The sequence below is a fragment of the Barbus barbus genome, assembly GCF_936440315.1.
Source record: "Barbus barbus genome assembly, chromosome: 49".
NCBI lineage: Eukaryota > Metazoa > Chordata > Actinopteri > Cypriniformes > Cyprinidae > Barbus > Barbus barbus.
Genome location: NC_136727.1, coordinates 22,306,891 through 22,323,785, shown reverse-complemented (window position 1 = coordinate 22,323,785; position 16,895 = coordinate 22,306,891). Strand labels below are relative to the sequence as shown.

Here is a 16,895-nt window from a genome sequence, read left to right as displayed (position 1 = left end):
ATATTTCTGTCACAGTTTCTTCAAGTTAAACCAAACTTTTATTTTGACGGGTTGCCATGAATACCTTTAAATTTCTGTGTATATGAGGATGAAGTATTTGAGTTAACTTGAAAAACTGAGACAAAAATATATTACTTAAATGTAAAGATAGCACTACTACTACTGAAAACTATTATTAAATCATTATTTTTAAAGGAATATTGTGGGAAGTCGTGGCCTAATGGTTAGAGAGTCAGACCCGTAACTCAGACCAAAGGTTCCGGGTTCGAGTCTCGGGCCGGCAGGGATTGTAGGTGGGGGGAGTGAATGTCCAGCGCTCTCTCCACCCTCAATACCACGACTGAGGTGCCCTTGAGCAAGGCACCGAACCCCCAACTGCTCCCTGGGCGCCGCAGCATAAATGCCCACTGCTCCGGGTGTGTGTTCACTGCTGTGTGTGTGTTCACTGCTGTGTGTGTGTGTGTTCACGGTGTGTGTGTGCACGTTGGATGGGTTAAATGCAGAGCACGAATTCTGAGTATGGGTCACCACACTTGGCCATATGTCACGTCACTGAAAAATTATTTACCATAATTTATTTAGCAGAAAAATGTAAATACACACAATATTTCTTGAAAAGAAATAAAATATTATATTTTTTTTATAAAATCAATTAATTAGAGATTATTTGGATTAATACAATTTAATGAAAACCATAAAAGTTAATGTAAAACATAAAATAATGGGTAAAAAATAAAAATAATGGGTGCATCTAATGTTTCATAAAAACAAACATATTCAGTTTCTACCACAATGGTTAAAAATGTGTACATAGAAAAACAAGTTAAAAAAATATATATATATTTTTGCAGCAACGTCAGGGCAAGTGATAATCTGAACTACTGGCCTAAAAAACTGTTACTGCTGAACATTGATTGGCAATTCATGTCTCATGGAAATGACCTTGAGTGTTGAAAGGGCTTAATTTTATGAATTAGATTATAAACGTATCCATTTCGTTGCGAGTGCTTCCAGAGAGAGCCCGCCCACACACGCCTCTGATTGGCTGTGATATTTGATTGATTCTATAGTATAGTGTGGACAGCCAAACTGCATTTGGCTGGAATCCTGTTGCGTCGCGTGTAGTTAGGACACGGTGTTAGATGTTATACTCAGTGCTACACATACTCTGATTCTGTGACAAACATATGAATATTCCTCCATGTAGGTGTTCAATCTCACTTATAATGATGCTTCAATACATTTTACTGCCTTTTGAGAAAAGGAATTCACGTTTGCAAACAGTCAATAACATGCAGTAAAATGCACCGTAGTAAAGGAGTCAAACACTCACGTCCTTCTCCAGCGGTTCACTGTGGACGAGGCGAGGTTTGGAGTACACAAACGTCCCCGTTGAGGAAGAGTCCTTGTAGCTGGAGGTGAGAATCTGCAGAATGTCGGAAAACTCTCTGGAGTCCGTAGACACACACTGAAAGAGAGCTGTGAATGGAGAACAAAACCAACAGAACACAATTACATCCTCTCACACTCCTCATTTGAACCCAGCCTATGGAAAATAGTTCATATATGGATAATATCACAGGGGAATGTTTTTGTGTCATGCCACACAACAAATGTTGGTTATACAGAGGTTTACCGAAACCTAAAAAATCAGGATAGTCAGATCTGCACAGCACATTACAAGCTGCATGTACAGGTACATCTAAAAACATTCAGCACATTCTTGTTTTTATAGACTCAGAACTGAAGCAGTTCTCATTTATGCAAACATCCACATCGCTGTAATCAGATGCTTTTTTAACGGCTGCTTTCTCACCGCTGTCCAGACACAATGATCAAGTTTCATATTTCTTTGATTTAGATTACTTTATAAAAAAAACAAACACATTATTCCATGTTCTGTCCAATGTTGTCTTGTAAATTATGTGCAAATGAAAGGCTAAGAAAGCAAATATGGTGCAAAAATGGTTTTAACAAGTGCTGTCAAACGATTAATCGCATCCCAAAAAAAAGTGTTTGTTTACATAGTATGTGTGTGTGTGCTGTGTATATTTATTTATATATAAATACACACGCATGCATGTATATATTTAAGAAAAATGCTACGCTTATTAAATATATTAATATAATATAAATTATATGAATATAATTATATACATGTAAATATTTTCAAAATATATACTGTATGTGTGTATATTTAAATATTCATAATAAATATACACAGTACATACAGCTATATTATGCAACTAAAAACGTATTTTGGAAGTGATTAATCGCGATTTATGTTTATATAATACATATATAAATTCTAGGAATATAAATATATACACATGTAAAAAAATACATACTGTGTGTATGTATGTGGGTGTGTAATAATTATATATATATATATATATATATGTATATATGTATATACACACACACACATACACACACACTATATTGCCAAAAGTATTGGCACCCCTTCTAATGAACATGTTTGACTACTTTAGTAATTTCAATGAGTACAAATCTTAATGTTTAAGCATATAATGATATTCTAGGGAATTGTGTGCTTCTAATTTTATAGCAACAGTTTGGACAGGACTCAGACAGCTCCATCAGGCCAAAGAAGATGTTTACAGAAAGGGGGATAAAGTCTTGTATAAACAGGCCAAATAGACACTGGAAAAGGAGATCAGAGTGGCAAAGAGGAATTATTCTGTCAAGCTAAGGAGAAAATTATCTTCCAGTGATACTGCTTCAGTGTGGAAAGGCATGAAGGATATCACCAGTTACAAGACACCATCCCCCAGCACTCTGGAGAATCAACAACTGGCAGACGATTTGAACGACTTTTACTGTAGGTTTGAAAAAACACCCCACACCCGACATGAACACCTCTCCACACAACCATTCACTCCTCCAGCAACCACCCTCTCCCCCACACCTACAATTCAAATCAGCGAAGATGATGTGTGCCAGGTCTTCAGGAAGAACAAAAGAAGGAAAGCACCAGGCCCAGACGGTGTGTCACCAGCTTGCCTAAAAATCTGTGCTGATCAGCTGGCCCCCATCTTCACACAGATCTTCAACAGATCACTGGAGCTGTGTGAAGTCCCCTCATGCTTCAAACGCTCCACCATCATCCCCGTCCCAAAGAAACACAAAATTACTGGACTTAATGACTACAGACCTGTGGCTCTAAGTCTGTGGCCATGAAATCATTTGAAAGACTGGTTTTGGCTCATCTGAAGGACATCACTGGTCCCTTACTGGACCCCCTGCAGTTTGCCTACAGAGCAAACAGGTCTGTGGATGATGCAGTCAACATGGGACTGCACTTCATCCTGCAGCATCTGGACAGACCAGGGACTTATGTGAGGATCCTGTTTGTGGACTTCAGCTCCGCTTTTAACACCATCATCACAGACACCATTCAGAATAAACTGTCCGAGCTCTCCGTCCCCACCTCCATCTGTCAGTGGATCACCAGCTTCCTGACAGACAGACAGCAGTTAGTAAAGCTTGGTAAATCCTCATTCAGCACTCGTACCATCAGCACTGGAGCTCCTCAGGGCTGCGTTCTCTCCCCACTGCTCTTCTCCCTCTACACCAATGACTGCACATCTAAAGACCCCTCTGTCAAGCTCCTGAAGTTCGCAGACGACATCACACTGATCGGCCTCATCCAGGACGGTGACGAGTCTGCTTACAGACAGGAGGTTAAGGAGCTGGCTGTCTGGTGCAGTCTTAACAACCTGGAGCTGAACACGCTCAAAACTGTGGAGATGATAGTGGACTTCAGGAGAACCCCCCCTGCTCTGCCCCCACTCACCATCATGAACAGCACTGTGACTGCAGTGGAGTCATTCAGATTCCTGGGCACCACCATCTCTCAGGACCTGAAGTGGGATATTCACATAGACTCCATTGTCAGAGAGGCCCAGCAGAGGTTGTACTTCCTTCGCCAGCTGAGGAAGTTCAACCTGCCACAGGACTTACTGAAACAGTTCTACTCTGTCATCATTGAATCCATCCTCTGCACTTCAATAACTGTCTGGTTCAGCTCAGCTACCAAATCTGACCTCAGAAGACTACGGAGGGTAGTCCGGACTGCTGAGCGAATCATTGGTACAACCCTTCCCACTCTCCAAGAACTGTACTTATCCAGAGTGAGCAAAAGGGCTGGTAAAATCACTCTGGACCCCTCACATCCAGCACACTCCCTCTTTGAACTGTTACCGTCTGGTCGACGCTACAGAGCTCTGAGCACCAGAACGACCAGACACAGGAACAGTTTCTTCCCTCAGGCAATCCATCTCATGAACACTTGACAATAAAATGCGGAACACACAACTATTATTTATTCACCACACTTGCTTACTTTATCTAATTTTTTCATTTCAAATTTGCACATATCAGACCTGTACACACATAATTGTCTATATTATATATTGTGTTTTTGCTGTTTTGTACATATTTGTATATTATTCTTTTATTACCTGTGTCCTGTCCTGTTGCTGTCTCTCTGGTGCACCGTGGAGCTCCTGTCACTACAACAAATTCCTTGTATGTGTAAACATACTTGGCCAATAAAGCTCATTCTGATTGATTTTTGGCATAAAAGAAAAATCAATCATTTTGACCCATACAGTTGGCTATTGCTACAAATATACCCCAGCAACTTAAGACTGGTTTTGTGCTCCAGGGTCACATTTTTCTAGAATGTTGGCTTGTTTACTATAAATTTATCTGCACACATCCTTATTAAAAAAAAGTTTTAAAAAGTCTTGTGATCTTTTAAGGCAAAACTCAGGTAAATATGATAAACTTCTAACAAATAAATATATTGATTTGTTAGACGTTAACACGCCATAGCCATATCACCCTGCAGTCCAAGACCGGTTGCCCACTGAAGCTAAGCAGGGTTGAGCTGGTCAGTACCTGGATGGGAGACCTCCGGTGAAAAACTAGGTTGCTGTTGGAAGAGGTGTTAGTGAGGCCAGCAGGGGGTGCTCACCCTGTGGTCTGTGTGGGTCCTAACGCCCCGGTATAGTGACAGGGACACTATACTGTCAAAAAGCACCGTCTTTCGGATGAGACGTTAAACCGAGGTCCTGACTCTCTGTGGTCATTAAAAATCCCATGGCACTTCTCGTAAAGAGTAGGGGTGTAACCCCGGTGTCCTGGCCAACTTCCCTCTACTGGCCCTTGTCTATCATGGCCTCCTAATAATCCCCATACACTTGATTGGCTCTATGACTCTCTCTCCTCTCAACCTGTAGCTGGTGTGTGGTGAGCGCACTGGCGCTGTTGTCCTGTGGCTGCCGTCGCATCATCCAAGTGGATGCTGCACACTGGCGGAGGTTGAGGAGAGACCCCCCCCCACATGATTGTAAAGTGCTTTATTACACAATAAAGCGCTATATATGCATCATTCATTCATTCATTCATATATATAACCATACTTCCCCAGATGATTGGTTACAATAAGAATTGCAAACATTGTTGTATTACAAGTCAAATTTGCAAATGATGCGGTCTCATTAAATAAGCACTAATTAGCTTACATCTTCTAAAAACACCCTTTAAAGATATGGATTGTAACTAAAATCTACACATGCAAAATGATAAGGTGCAATAAAATAAACACTTATAAGTGCATTTTGGATGTTGTTTCTCCACTAGTCTGAAACAACATGAAAAGCCAAATATCCCAAAACTGAACACTGGATGACAAAAACATTTTTAACCTGTAGTGTTTTGCCTTATTAAAAAACAACAACAACAATCTATTTTGGTTTGAAGTTGTCTTTAAGCATTATCAGTGTACTGTCGCACATGTAAACGTACTAGCATGCACTACAATAGATATATGTTCAGAACATATACAAAATTGCAAATTTACTAAAAATATATTTTTACTATTAAATTCATGTAATATAAAAATAAATAGTCTACAGTATGACAATACAGTCTAAAACTTATATAAAATAACTATAATGTGTTTTGGATGAATTATTTAGTGCTTATGCAGAAGTACTTAGAAGTCAATTGAACTGTTAATTAGAAAAGGCACCAATTAAATGACTCACAATACTGACTCCTACATGCTTTAAATGACTCTTGAGCATCTGAATAAAAACCTTGTTTAAAAAGATACTTTAAATGCATGAATGGAACTTTGGAATGTTTGAACAGAACCTTTGGAACGTTTACCTAGAATTAGTTATAAACAGGATATTTGAACTGAGGCTATGTCAGAATACAAATTCGAATGAATTCTATAAACTTCTAAAGGAAACTGGTAACTCCTTGGCTCTTTGGAGTTCATGTATGCGTTTAATTTCTCATAATAATTCACATTTTGTTTAAAATGAATAATTCTCTGTCTTTTTTAAATCATAAAACAGACCTTAAGGTCTCTGAATGAGATGTAACTTAGTGTTCCCCACTGTAACGTTACCCCAGGTGACAGTCGGGTGTGGCAGATCAACCTGTTACCTGAGGGAGGGTAACGTTAACGTTAACGTTACACACACACAGATTTGATAGCATCTCTTGTATTATGGTTTGTTGCACCGGATCTCCATTTATACAGTCATGAATTACTAAACTGCACATCTAGAGACAGTGACGTTAGCTGGGAATCACAGACGCGAGCAACACGTTCCCGTGATGAACACACACTACTGTTGTCTAGGTTTAGAGCTCGCTAGAATTTGAGACACGGGCCGAGTATTAACGGAAAGACAGACAAAGAAAGCGGGCCAGCGCACCTCTCTTTTCTCTGCTCTTCCGGGGGATTTGGAAGTTGAGCCGCGGCTGCTCCTCGGCGGGTTTCGCGGCCCATGAGACGCTCTTGACCCGTCTCTCTTCATCGGGTCCGTCCGGACTTCCATACTCTTCCTCCGTGGCGCCATTTTGGCTCCATGAAGGCGCAGCGGGGCTATCGCAGGATTTGTCTCCTCGGTGCTCCATCGCTGCTTCACTCAGGAGCGGCCGCGGAAAGCTGCAGGCAGCGCGGGGTTAGTGTGTGCTGCTGAACGTGCCTCGCCTCGCACCGCACATAAACACACACACATGGGCATGCCCACTCATTCCCGCAGTGTGTGTGTGTGTGTGTGTGAGAGAGAGAGAGAGCGCATCACAGCAGCGCCGCCCAGCGGCTCCAGTCTCACACACACGCGCCACTTGCAGGTGTCTATGCTCAACTGCACACAGTCAGCTCATCGCCAACACAATTGACAACCATATTCAAACAATAGCACAGCTACACAGAGTATAATAATGTGCATAAATATTACACAAAACATCGTCTGAACAAAAATGTGAGTGAGCTGTACTTGCAGAAACTCAGTGTCACGATGTTAAAGTTGGCTAGTGCATTGCTAAGCAGTTGTCAAACCGTTTTTGTTTTTTGAGGGCAAAAAGATCCACTGTCTATCCACCTTTTTCCTTTTTCCTTTGGGCAAAGTATGGGAGTAACTTCCATTTGCTGAAAAAAAACAATAGAACCATCACAGAAAATTCTAATGGTTTCCACTACGAATACCATTACAAACAATAGAAAAAGATTAATTCTTATTTAGCAATATCTCTGAGGTTTCGTAATCAATATGGTGCCAGGATCCTGCACCTGAAGATGATCAAACGACAACAGTTTCCAACCTTATCTTGAAGGTCAATGTAACCTCTCTCTTGTACTTTCCCAAGAGATTGTGATGTTGTTTTGCATGAAGGTACCCCCCTTAAATTCCCTTCCCACATCGTTCATCCGTTGATGAGCGCACAAAAAAAACAATCCATCCTTTACATTCGGCCCCTCGCTCAACGGAGAACCAAACTCCGAACATATTTCAGGCGCATTCTTCTAACATAGCAGAAAATATAGATGTTGAATACAGTAAGCAAAATAAAGAGTATCAGTAGGGTTATTATGGGGTGGATAAATATGTTGAGAAGATGTCGTGGGGACTAACCTTCAAAAATGGATGACCAACTATCGTGAGCGGTACTCTCGATTATTTTGCCCAAATGAGCAATTTGATCAGATGTGATTACAGTGTTAATCACCAGCTTAGTCACACTATGAAGATGTTGCTTTGCCATGTCCTCTAATTCGGTTGATGCCCTCAGCAATTTTGCCTGCTTCTCTAAAGAGATGCCTAAGTTAGAATGCAGGATCTCCCACTGAACTTGAGTCAAACCGTGTGTGTAGTCTGTCAGGCTGTCGGGATGCGGAACCCCACCACCATGGCCGAACTCGTCGAGGCGGTGGAGCTGGCGGATGCTGGACAAGCGGGACTGGGATCTCATGCTCCCCTACGTGCTGTTCGGGATACGGTATGCTGGTGAGCAAGCGAGGCCGTTTCCCCCGAGGGCACCTTGCGACCAGTAGTCAGGCCGGCGCCTCCCACTCCAAAGGGCGAGCCCATGCCCGCAGCGGACCCCGCATCCCCCGCGCGGACCTGGCTGGCAGGCTGTATCGTGCATCACGACCTACCCACGGGGTTCCGGAAGCAGAGGTGAAAATCAACGGCCATCCTTTCCCAGCGCTTCTGGACTCTGGCAGTGCGGTCAGCCTTGTTCAGTCCCGCATCCTCATGCCCCGCAGGGACACCAAGGCTACCCTTCCGATCACGTGCGTGCACGGAGACACGCGACACGTCCTGACCTGGAGAGTGACCGTCGCCGCTTTCCCTGGCACGTGGCCGCTGGAAGTGGGCGTGGTAAAGGATTTACCAGTCCCCGTCCTTATTGGAAGAGATTGGCCAGGGTTTGACCGCCTGCTGGCCTCCGCCGTACAGCCTGTCACCACAAAAGGGAGCCGCCGCCGGCGAAAGGAGCCCGTCGTCGCCCGGCCTTGCTGGCCTCGGACAGTGGGAGAGATGGTGAGTCCCCACATTCTAATGCTAACCTCTACCAAGATCTGTTTCAGCAGGTGGTCGAGAGTGAGTCATTCGCCAAAGAACAGCGCGAGGACGATCGGCTGAAGCACTGCTGGGCCCAAGTGCGCGTGGTAGACGTAAGGAGACTCAACCGGGCCCCCATCCTCTCCCGCATTTCATCGTCCGAAATGGCCTGCTCTACTTTGTCACGCAGCGAAGGGGGGAGAAAAAAAAAATGCGCTTCGAGCTCATCGGGATGGACCTAGTGGGGCCGTTGCCTAAGTCTGCCCGGGGCCACGAACACATCCTCTTGATTGTGGATTACGCCACCCGGTACCCCGAAGCAGTGCCCCTCCGTAAGGCTACTGCCAAGGCCATCCCCCGTGAGCTCTTCCTGCTCTTTAGGGTCTTCTAATGGCTGACCTGTGCTCTCTCCTCAAGGTGAAGCAACTGAGGACCTCCGTGTACTATCTCCAGACCGATGGCCTTGTAGAACGCTTCAACCAAACCCTCAAACAAATGCTGCGGCGAGTGGTAGCCGAGGACAAGCGGGACTGGGATCTCATGCTCCCCTATGTGCTGTTCGGGATACGGGAGGTTCCTCAGGCGTCAACTGGCTTCACCCCATTCGAGCTGTTGTTCGGGCGCCAGCCCCGGGGCCTCTTGGACGTGGCCAAAGAAGCATGGGAACAACAGCCGGCGCCCCACCGCTCAGTTATTGAGCACGTGAAGGAGATGAGGAAAAGTTCAAGTTCAAGTTCAAGTCAGCTTTATTGTCAATTCTTCCACATGTACAGTACATACATACAGAGAATTGAAATTGCATTACTCTCAGACCCTTGGTGCATACAGTTAACATTAAACACGTTCAGATACAGATAAATACAGTTTAAACATATGTACATACAACTATACAATTATACAAATGAGGATATTGTAGAAAAAAATAAGAATTAGATCGATAAAGTGGCATAAGGCGCATGGCAGATAGAGTGCAAAACCAGTTAAATAAACAACACTGTGTAGATATATTTGTAGTGCAAAAGAGCTTATCAGTCTGAGGACATTGTAGAAAATAAAAACAAGAGAGATAGATAAAGTGCATAAGGCACATGGCAGAATAGATGGAGTGCAAACCAGTTGAATGTACAAAAACAAAAACAAAACTGTGCAGATGTTTTGTTTTGTTATGAGTGTAGTGCAAGAAGAGCTTATCAGTCTGTTAAAGTGACAAGTCGAAGAGACTGTTCGGATAGTTTTTGTCAGACTACCCGAAGAGGTAATTTGCAGTCAATGTTGGATGGGTAGTGATCAGCCAATGCTGCACAAGTGACAGGTGCCGGTTACAGTTGTTGGTCGGTGGGGGGGGGTGTCACAGAGTCAGAGTTCCTAGTGTGTTGCTGTGTTAAATGGGGGTGAAAGAGGGGAGGGGGGGCAAGGACGGGAGGGAGTTCAGCTTCCTGACAGCCTGATGTATGAAGCTGTCCTTCAGTCTGCTGGTCCTCGCCTGGAGACTCCGCAGTCTCCTCCCTGATGGCAGCAGACTGAAGAAGCTGTGTGTCGGGTGGGTGGGATCGCCTGCAATGCGGAGGGCTTTGCGGGTGAGACGGGTGCTGTAGATGTCCTGGAGGGAGGGGAGAGAGACACCAACGATCTTCTCAGCTGCTCTCACTATGCGCTGAAGTGACTTGCGGCAGGATGCGTTGCAAGCGCCATACCACACAGTGATGCAGCTAGTTAGGATGCTCTCGATGGTGCCTCTGTAGAAGGTGCACATGATGGGGGCCGGGGCTCTGGCTCTTCTGAGTTTGCGGAGGAAGTAGAGACGCTGCTGTGCTTTCTTGGCCAGTGCTACAGTGTTGTTAGTCCAGGAGAGGTCCTCAGTGATGTGCACACCCAGGAACTTGGTGCTGCTCACTCTCTCCACAGTCGCACCGTTGATGGTCAGAGGGGCATGCTGAGTGTGTACTCTCCTGAAGTCAACAACAATCTCCTTCGTCTTCTTCACGTTCAGAGAGAGATTGTTGTCACTGCACCACCCGGCCAGGTGGCTCACCTCGCTCCTGTAGTTTGTCTCATCTCTGTTGCTGATGAGACCCACCACAGTCGTGTCATCCGCAAACTTAATGAAAATGTTGGAGTTGTGTGATGGTGTGCAGTCGTGGGTCAGCAGAGTGAAGAGGAGGGGGCTCAGCACACATCCTTGGGGGGCCCCAGTGTTCAGTGTGATGGTGCTGGATGTGTTACTGCCGACCCGTACTGCTTGAGGTCTCCCGGTCAGGAAGTCCAACAGCCAGTTGCACAGAGAGGTGCTGAGCCCCAGCTGGACCAGTTTGTGAGTGAGCTGTTGAGGGATGATTGTGTTGAATGCTGAACTGAAGTCTATGAACAGCATCCTGACATATGAGTCTTTTTTCTCCAGATGTGTGAGGGCTGGGTGGAGGGCAGTGGTGATGGCATCATCGGTCGAGCGGTTGGACCTATATGCAAACTGGAAGGGGTCCAGGGAGGGGGGGAGGACAGACTTGATGTGGTGCAAGACTAGCCGTTCAAAGCACTTCATGAGGATGGGAGTGAGTGCTATTGGACGGTAGTCATTGAAGCAGGATGGAGATGACATCTTGGGGACTGGAATGATGGTGGTAGCTTTGAAGCATGTGGGGACAACAGCCTGATTTAGTGAGATGTTGAAGATGTCTGTGAAGACCTCAGTGAGTTCCACTGCACAGTCTCTCAGTACACGCCCAGGAATGTTGTCAGGACCCGGAGCTTTGCGTGCATTGATCCTGCTGAGGGATCTCCTCACACTGTCCGGGGACAGCGTCATCACCTGGTCGCCGGGAGGAGGTGGAGTCTTCTGTGCAGTGGTGCTGTTTTGTGCCTCAAAGCGAGCAAAGAAGGCATTCAGCTCGTTCAGCAGGGGGATGGTGTTGTCACAGGTCTGTGGTGGGGGCTTGTAATCCGTAATGGTCTGTATCCCCTGCCACAGGCTCCGCGTGTCTCTGCTGTCGCTGAAACGATGGGCTATCCTCCTGGAGTACTGTCTCTTGGCCTCTTTGATGCCGCGGGATAGGTTGGCCCTAGCTGTCTTCAGGCCCTCCTCATCTCCAGCTCTAAAGGCAGCGTTCCGAGCCTTCAGCAGTCTGTAGACTTCCCCAGTCATCCACGGCTTCTGGTTGGCCCGGACAGTGATGGACTTTGTGACTGTTACATCATCAATGCACTTGGAGATGTAGGCAGTAACAGTCTCTGAGTACTCTTGGAGGTCTGTAGTATTGTTGTATGTGGCAGCCTGTTTAAACATATTCCAGTCAGTGGTGTCAAAGCAGTCTTGAAGTGCCTCTGACGACCCTTCCGGCCACACTTGAATCTGTTTGTGAACTGGTTTGGTGACTTTAACGAGCGGTCTGTATGCAGGCATTAGCATGACAGTGATGTGGTCTGAGGCTCCGAGGTGGGGGAGGGGGAGGGCCTTGTAAGCTCCTCTCTGGGTGGTGTAAACAAAGTCCAGAGTGTTTTTTCCCCTTGTTGGAAAGTCTATGTGTTGGTGAATTTTTGGGAACACACTCTTTAAGTCTGCGTGATTGAAATCCCCAGCCAAGATAAGAAAAGCATCTGGGTGGGCTGTCTGCTGCTCACTGGTGTGCTGGTACAGATCATTTAGTGCCTCACTCCTGTGGTTGTTGCTGGAGCTGGGAGGGATGTATACAGCAACGAGCAGTATGGCTGTATATTCCCTCGGTAGATAGAACGGTCGGCACTTAATAATCATAAACTCCACCAGGGGTGAGCAGTGTTTGCAGACCACAACAGCGTCGCGGCACCATGCATCATTGATGTAAACACAAAGCCCGCCGCCGCGGATCTTACCTCCCTCGACGAGAGCTCTGTCAGCTCGATAGCATGTTAGCTGGTCAAGCTGTATGGCGCAGTCCGGTACGCTGTTGTTAAGCCATGTTTCCGTAAACACAAAAACACAACAGTCTCTTACAGTCCTCTGAGTCGAGCGGAGTAGTCGGATGTAGTCCAGTTTATTGTCCAAAGAGCGTACGTTCGCCAGTACGATGGTGGGGATAGCTGGCTTGTGTGGGTTGGCCGCTAGCCTAGCTCGGATACCTCCGCGCTTACCCCTCTTCTGCTTCCTCTCACGCCGCTTGTAGCGCCTCCGCTGCGGGCGAGATGCAGTAGTGGGGGTCGGTGATGGAGAAGGCCTTCGGAGCAGACCGAGGTCCCGCAGCTCTTCAGTGTGCGCGGAGTTTAACTCTAAAAATGTGGTTCTGCCGACCTCGAGCAGAAACTCACGACTGTATGCGCGCTTAAAGACAGGTAGACGAGACGAAGATGTGCAAAAACATTGCGACTTACAAGACAAAAAACACGAAAACACCGGTTTGTCGGGAGAGAGAGAAGCTGCTGCGACTGCGCGCGCCGCCATCTTAGTTTGGATTTAAACTAAAAGGATTGACCAGGTCATGCCATTAGTCCGGGAACACCTCGCTAAGGCCCAACAGGCGCAGCAACGGCATTACAACCGAGCAGCCCAGCCCCGAGAGTTCCAGACTGGAGACCGGGTAATGGTCCTTGTCCCCAACTCCGCCTGCAAGTTCCTGGCCAGCTGGCAGGGCCCATATACTGTCACCGAGAAGGTCGGGCCCGTTACCTACCGGGTCCGCCAGGCGGGCCGGCGGAAAGCAGACCAACTATATCACGTCAACCTGCTGAAGAAATGGGTGGGGACAATGGACCAGCTCGACGACTTTGCCACCGTGGACCCCGTGGTAGTGGATGTTGATCCACAGCTGTCGGCGGCTCAGAAGATGGAGCTGCAGCACCTGGTCGGTCAGTTCCCCGATGTGTTCTCCCCAAACCCCGGGCGGACCCAGATCCTCCAACACGAGATCCACACACCAGCCGGAGTCATCGTCCAGCAACGGCCCTACCGCGTCCCAGAGGCTCGTCGGCAGGCTATTGAGGAAGAGATCCAACAAATGCTGAAGTTAGGGGTGATTGAACCATCTAACAGTCCTTGGTCCAGCCCTATCATCATGGTACCAAAACCAGATGGCACCCTCCGCTTCTGCAACGACTTCCGCCGCTTAAACGAAGTTTCGGAGTTCGACGGATACCCAATGCCTCGGGTGGATGAGCTCCTCGATCGCCTGGGAAGGGTGCATCTCTACGCTGGCCTAGAACGGCATCAAAACGGCCTTCAGTACCCCCGGTGGGCACTGGCAGTACTGACGTTTCAGCGCATGATGACTGGCGTACCTGGACGACGTGGTCATCCACTCGGAGCGTTGGGAAGACCACCTAGACCGTCTGCGGAGGGTGCTATTGGAGCTGCGTAGGGCTGGGCTTACCGCCAACCCCCGGAAATGTCACCTTGGCCTGTCCGAGGCAAAGTACCTGGGCGGGGCTTCAACAAGCCCCAGGAAAAGAAGATGGAAGCAGTCCGGTCCTCCCCGAAACCCAGCACGAAGTCCCAGGTACGAGCCTTTTTGGGGTTGGCAGGGTACTATCGCTGTTTCATCCCTAACTTCTCCTCTTTAGCCGCCCCCCTGACAGACCTGACCAGGAAGGGGCAGCCAGAAAAGGTGTGCTGGACACCTGAACCGAGGAGGCGTTTACGAGTGTGAAGATGGAGCTCACCTCAGAGCCGGTCCTGCAAGCCCCGGACTTCCCGACACGGGATTTGGAGCCGTCCTGTCCCAAGTGCAGGGAGGTGAGGAGCATCCCGTCCTGTACATCAGCAGAAAGCTGACCCCAGCTGAAAAGAACTACGCCACCGTCGAGAAGGAAGCTCTGGCCATCAGGTGGGCAGTCCTGGAGCTACGCTACTATCTCTTGGGCCGGAAGTTCACCCTAGTTACAGACCACGCACCCCTTCAATGGATGGCCCGGGCAAAGGACACGAACGCCAGGGTGACGTGGTGGTTCCTCGCGCTCCAGGACTTCCACTTTGAAGTGCGACATCGGGCTGGAGCAGCCAACTCCAATGCGGACGGCCTCTCCCGGATCTGGTCAACTTTCGCCGTCGGGGGTCACTCCCCACCCACCCCTGATATCACCCCTACTAACACCATATTATTCTGCCAGGCCAGGACAACGCTTGGGGGTGGGGGGAGTGTGACGAGCACCCCGAGTCCCCGAGTTGCCCTGGAAACACACGTGGAGCACCTGTTCACAGCTCATCACGGGCTGATCGGCCACACCTGCGCCTCATCAGCCGGGCTGGATATAAACAGCGTGCCCACAGAGGAAGGTGGAGAAGCCTCTCCATGGGACAGCGACCTAATCCTCTGTTCTCTTTCTCCCTCCAGACAGCAGTGTGTGACCGATCTGCACCGCCACGAGCACTGCACGGACTCACCCACACCTGGACACATTTGAGAGCACCGCCACAAGGAAGTCCGCCATCACCGCCCACGTATTTGCACTGTTGTTAATAAAATCCACCCTTTGGGACCTTCACCTAAGCTTTGCTTGTCGCGTGTTCCTTCCACCCTGCCACAAGTCTGATTAGTTAACCAACACGTCCTATTACGCCAGGTCCAGATGTATACATTCTGGAGGCATCCAGAAAACGGACACACACAAAGTATGTGGTCCAACTTCAAACAAGATATCAGTTGGTATGGCATGGTCCCACTGGGAGACGCCAACTCCTACTCAAGTCAAGTTGAGCTTTATTGTCATTCCGCTACATGTGGGGACATACAGTGGAACGAAATGTCGTGCCTCGCAGGACCACGGTGCTACATAAATACAGACATACAACAATGAAGTAAAAAAACACTATAAACCTATACACAACTAACTTTGAGTTCAGGGCTCTCATAGCCTGGGGGAAAAAGCTGTTGAGCAGTCTGGCGGAGTGGGCTCTGATGCTCCGGTACCGTCTTCCTGATGGTAGGAGCTGGAAGAGACTGTGGGAGGGATGGGTGGAGTCCTTCATGATGCTGTTGGTTTTGCTGTAGCATCGTGTAAGGAAAATGTCCAGGATGGAGGGGAGAGGGGCACCGATGATCTTTGCAGCTGTGTTCACTGTCCGCTGGAGGGTCTTGCGGTCAGCAGCACTGCAGTTCCCGTACCAGACAGTGATGCAGCTGGTCAGCACACTCTCAATGGTGCCCCTGTAGAATGTGGTGAGGATGGGTGGAGGGAGACTTGCTCTTTTCAGCCGGCGGAGAAAGTGTAGGCGCTGTTGTGCCTTTTTGGAGAGTGACATGGTGTTGGTGGTCCAGGTGAGATCCTCTGTGATGTGCACCCCCAGGAATTTAGTGCTGCTGACTCTCTCCACAGTCGAGCTGTCGATGGTCAGTGGGGGGTGGTCAACGGAGTTTCTCCTGAAGTCCATTACAATCTCCTTTGTCTTCCCCACATTGAGGGACAGATTGTTAGTGCCACACCCTTCAGCCAGCTGTGCCACTTCTAGGGCTGGGTATCGTTAAAAATTTTTCGATACCGATACCGATACCTTGAGTTCGATACCGGTTCCTGAACAATACCTTTTTCGATACCAATTTTATGAAAACAGTTTTAACAAGATTACATTATCTCAAAAAACTTTGGTTTTATTTTTTTCAGCGTGTTGACATGTATACAGACTCAAAGACTCATCTCCTGAGCCACTGCACAAAGGAACAAAATATAGCCAACACAATAAATCAAGTACAAATAATTTTAATAAAGCTCAAATAGTTTTCAGTTTACACTAGTGCGTGCTCGTTTTAAAATGCATAGCTCAGACAGAATCATCATTTCTATTCATTTATTCTAGGTTGTTAAAGACTTCAAGAAATTTAAAATCTTTATCCACTTTCATAAGTGGATGTTTTATTTTCTTTCACAATATGTTTTATTGTTATTAAATTCTATGTTGTAGTATGTCTAATTATTTAAGTGCATAAAAACTACTTAGTTTATTCAAATTTATTCTTAAAACAGCCTTATGAAATGTTTTCTTTTTCCTCAGAAATTCTGTGTTCTGTATCTGGTTTTCAAATGAAGGCACAAAACATT

The 16,895-nt window shown here is 47.1% G+C and overlaps 1 protein-coding gene across 3 annotated transcripts in view; it reads right to left on the bottom strand.

The window, feature by feature from the left end:
- The window catches only part of LOC306867836 (protein TASOR-like), a 51,100-nt gene extending 43,990 nt beyond the window's left edge, over positions 1-7,110 (bottom strand). For all 3 annotated transcript variants that reach the window (XM_079413747.1, XM_079413746.1, XM_079413748.1), the window contains exons 1-2: positions 6,762-7,110; positions 1,334-1,479 (exon numbers count right to left, since the gene is read on the bottom strand). In XM_079413747.1, the coding sequence (XP_079269873.1) occupies positions 1,334-1,479; positions 6,762-6,963 (348 nt within the window). In that variant the 5' untranslated portion in view covers positions 6,964-7,110. The remainder of the gene's footprint in view (positions 1-1,333; positions 1,480-6,761) is intronic.
- Positions 7,111-16,895: the final 9,785 nt, after the last annotated feature.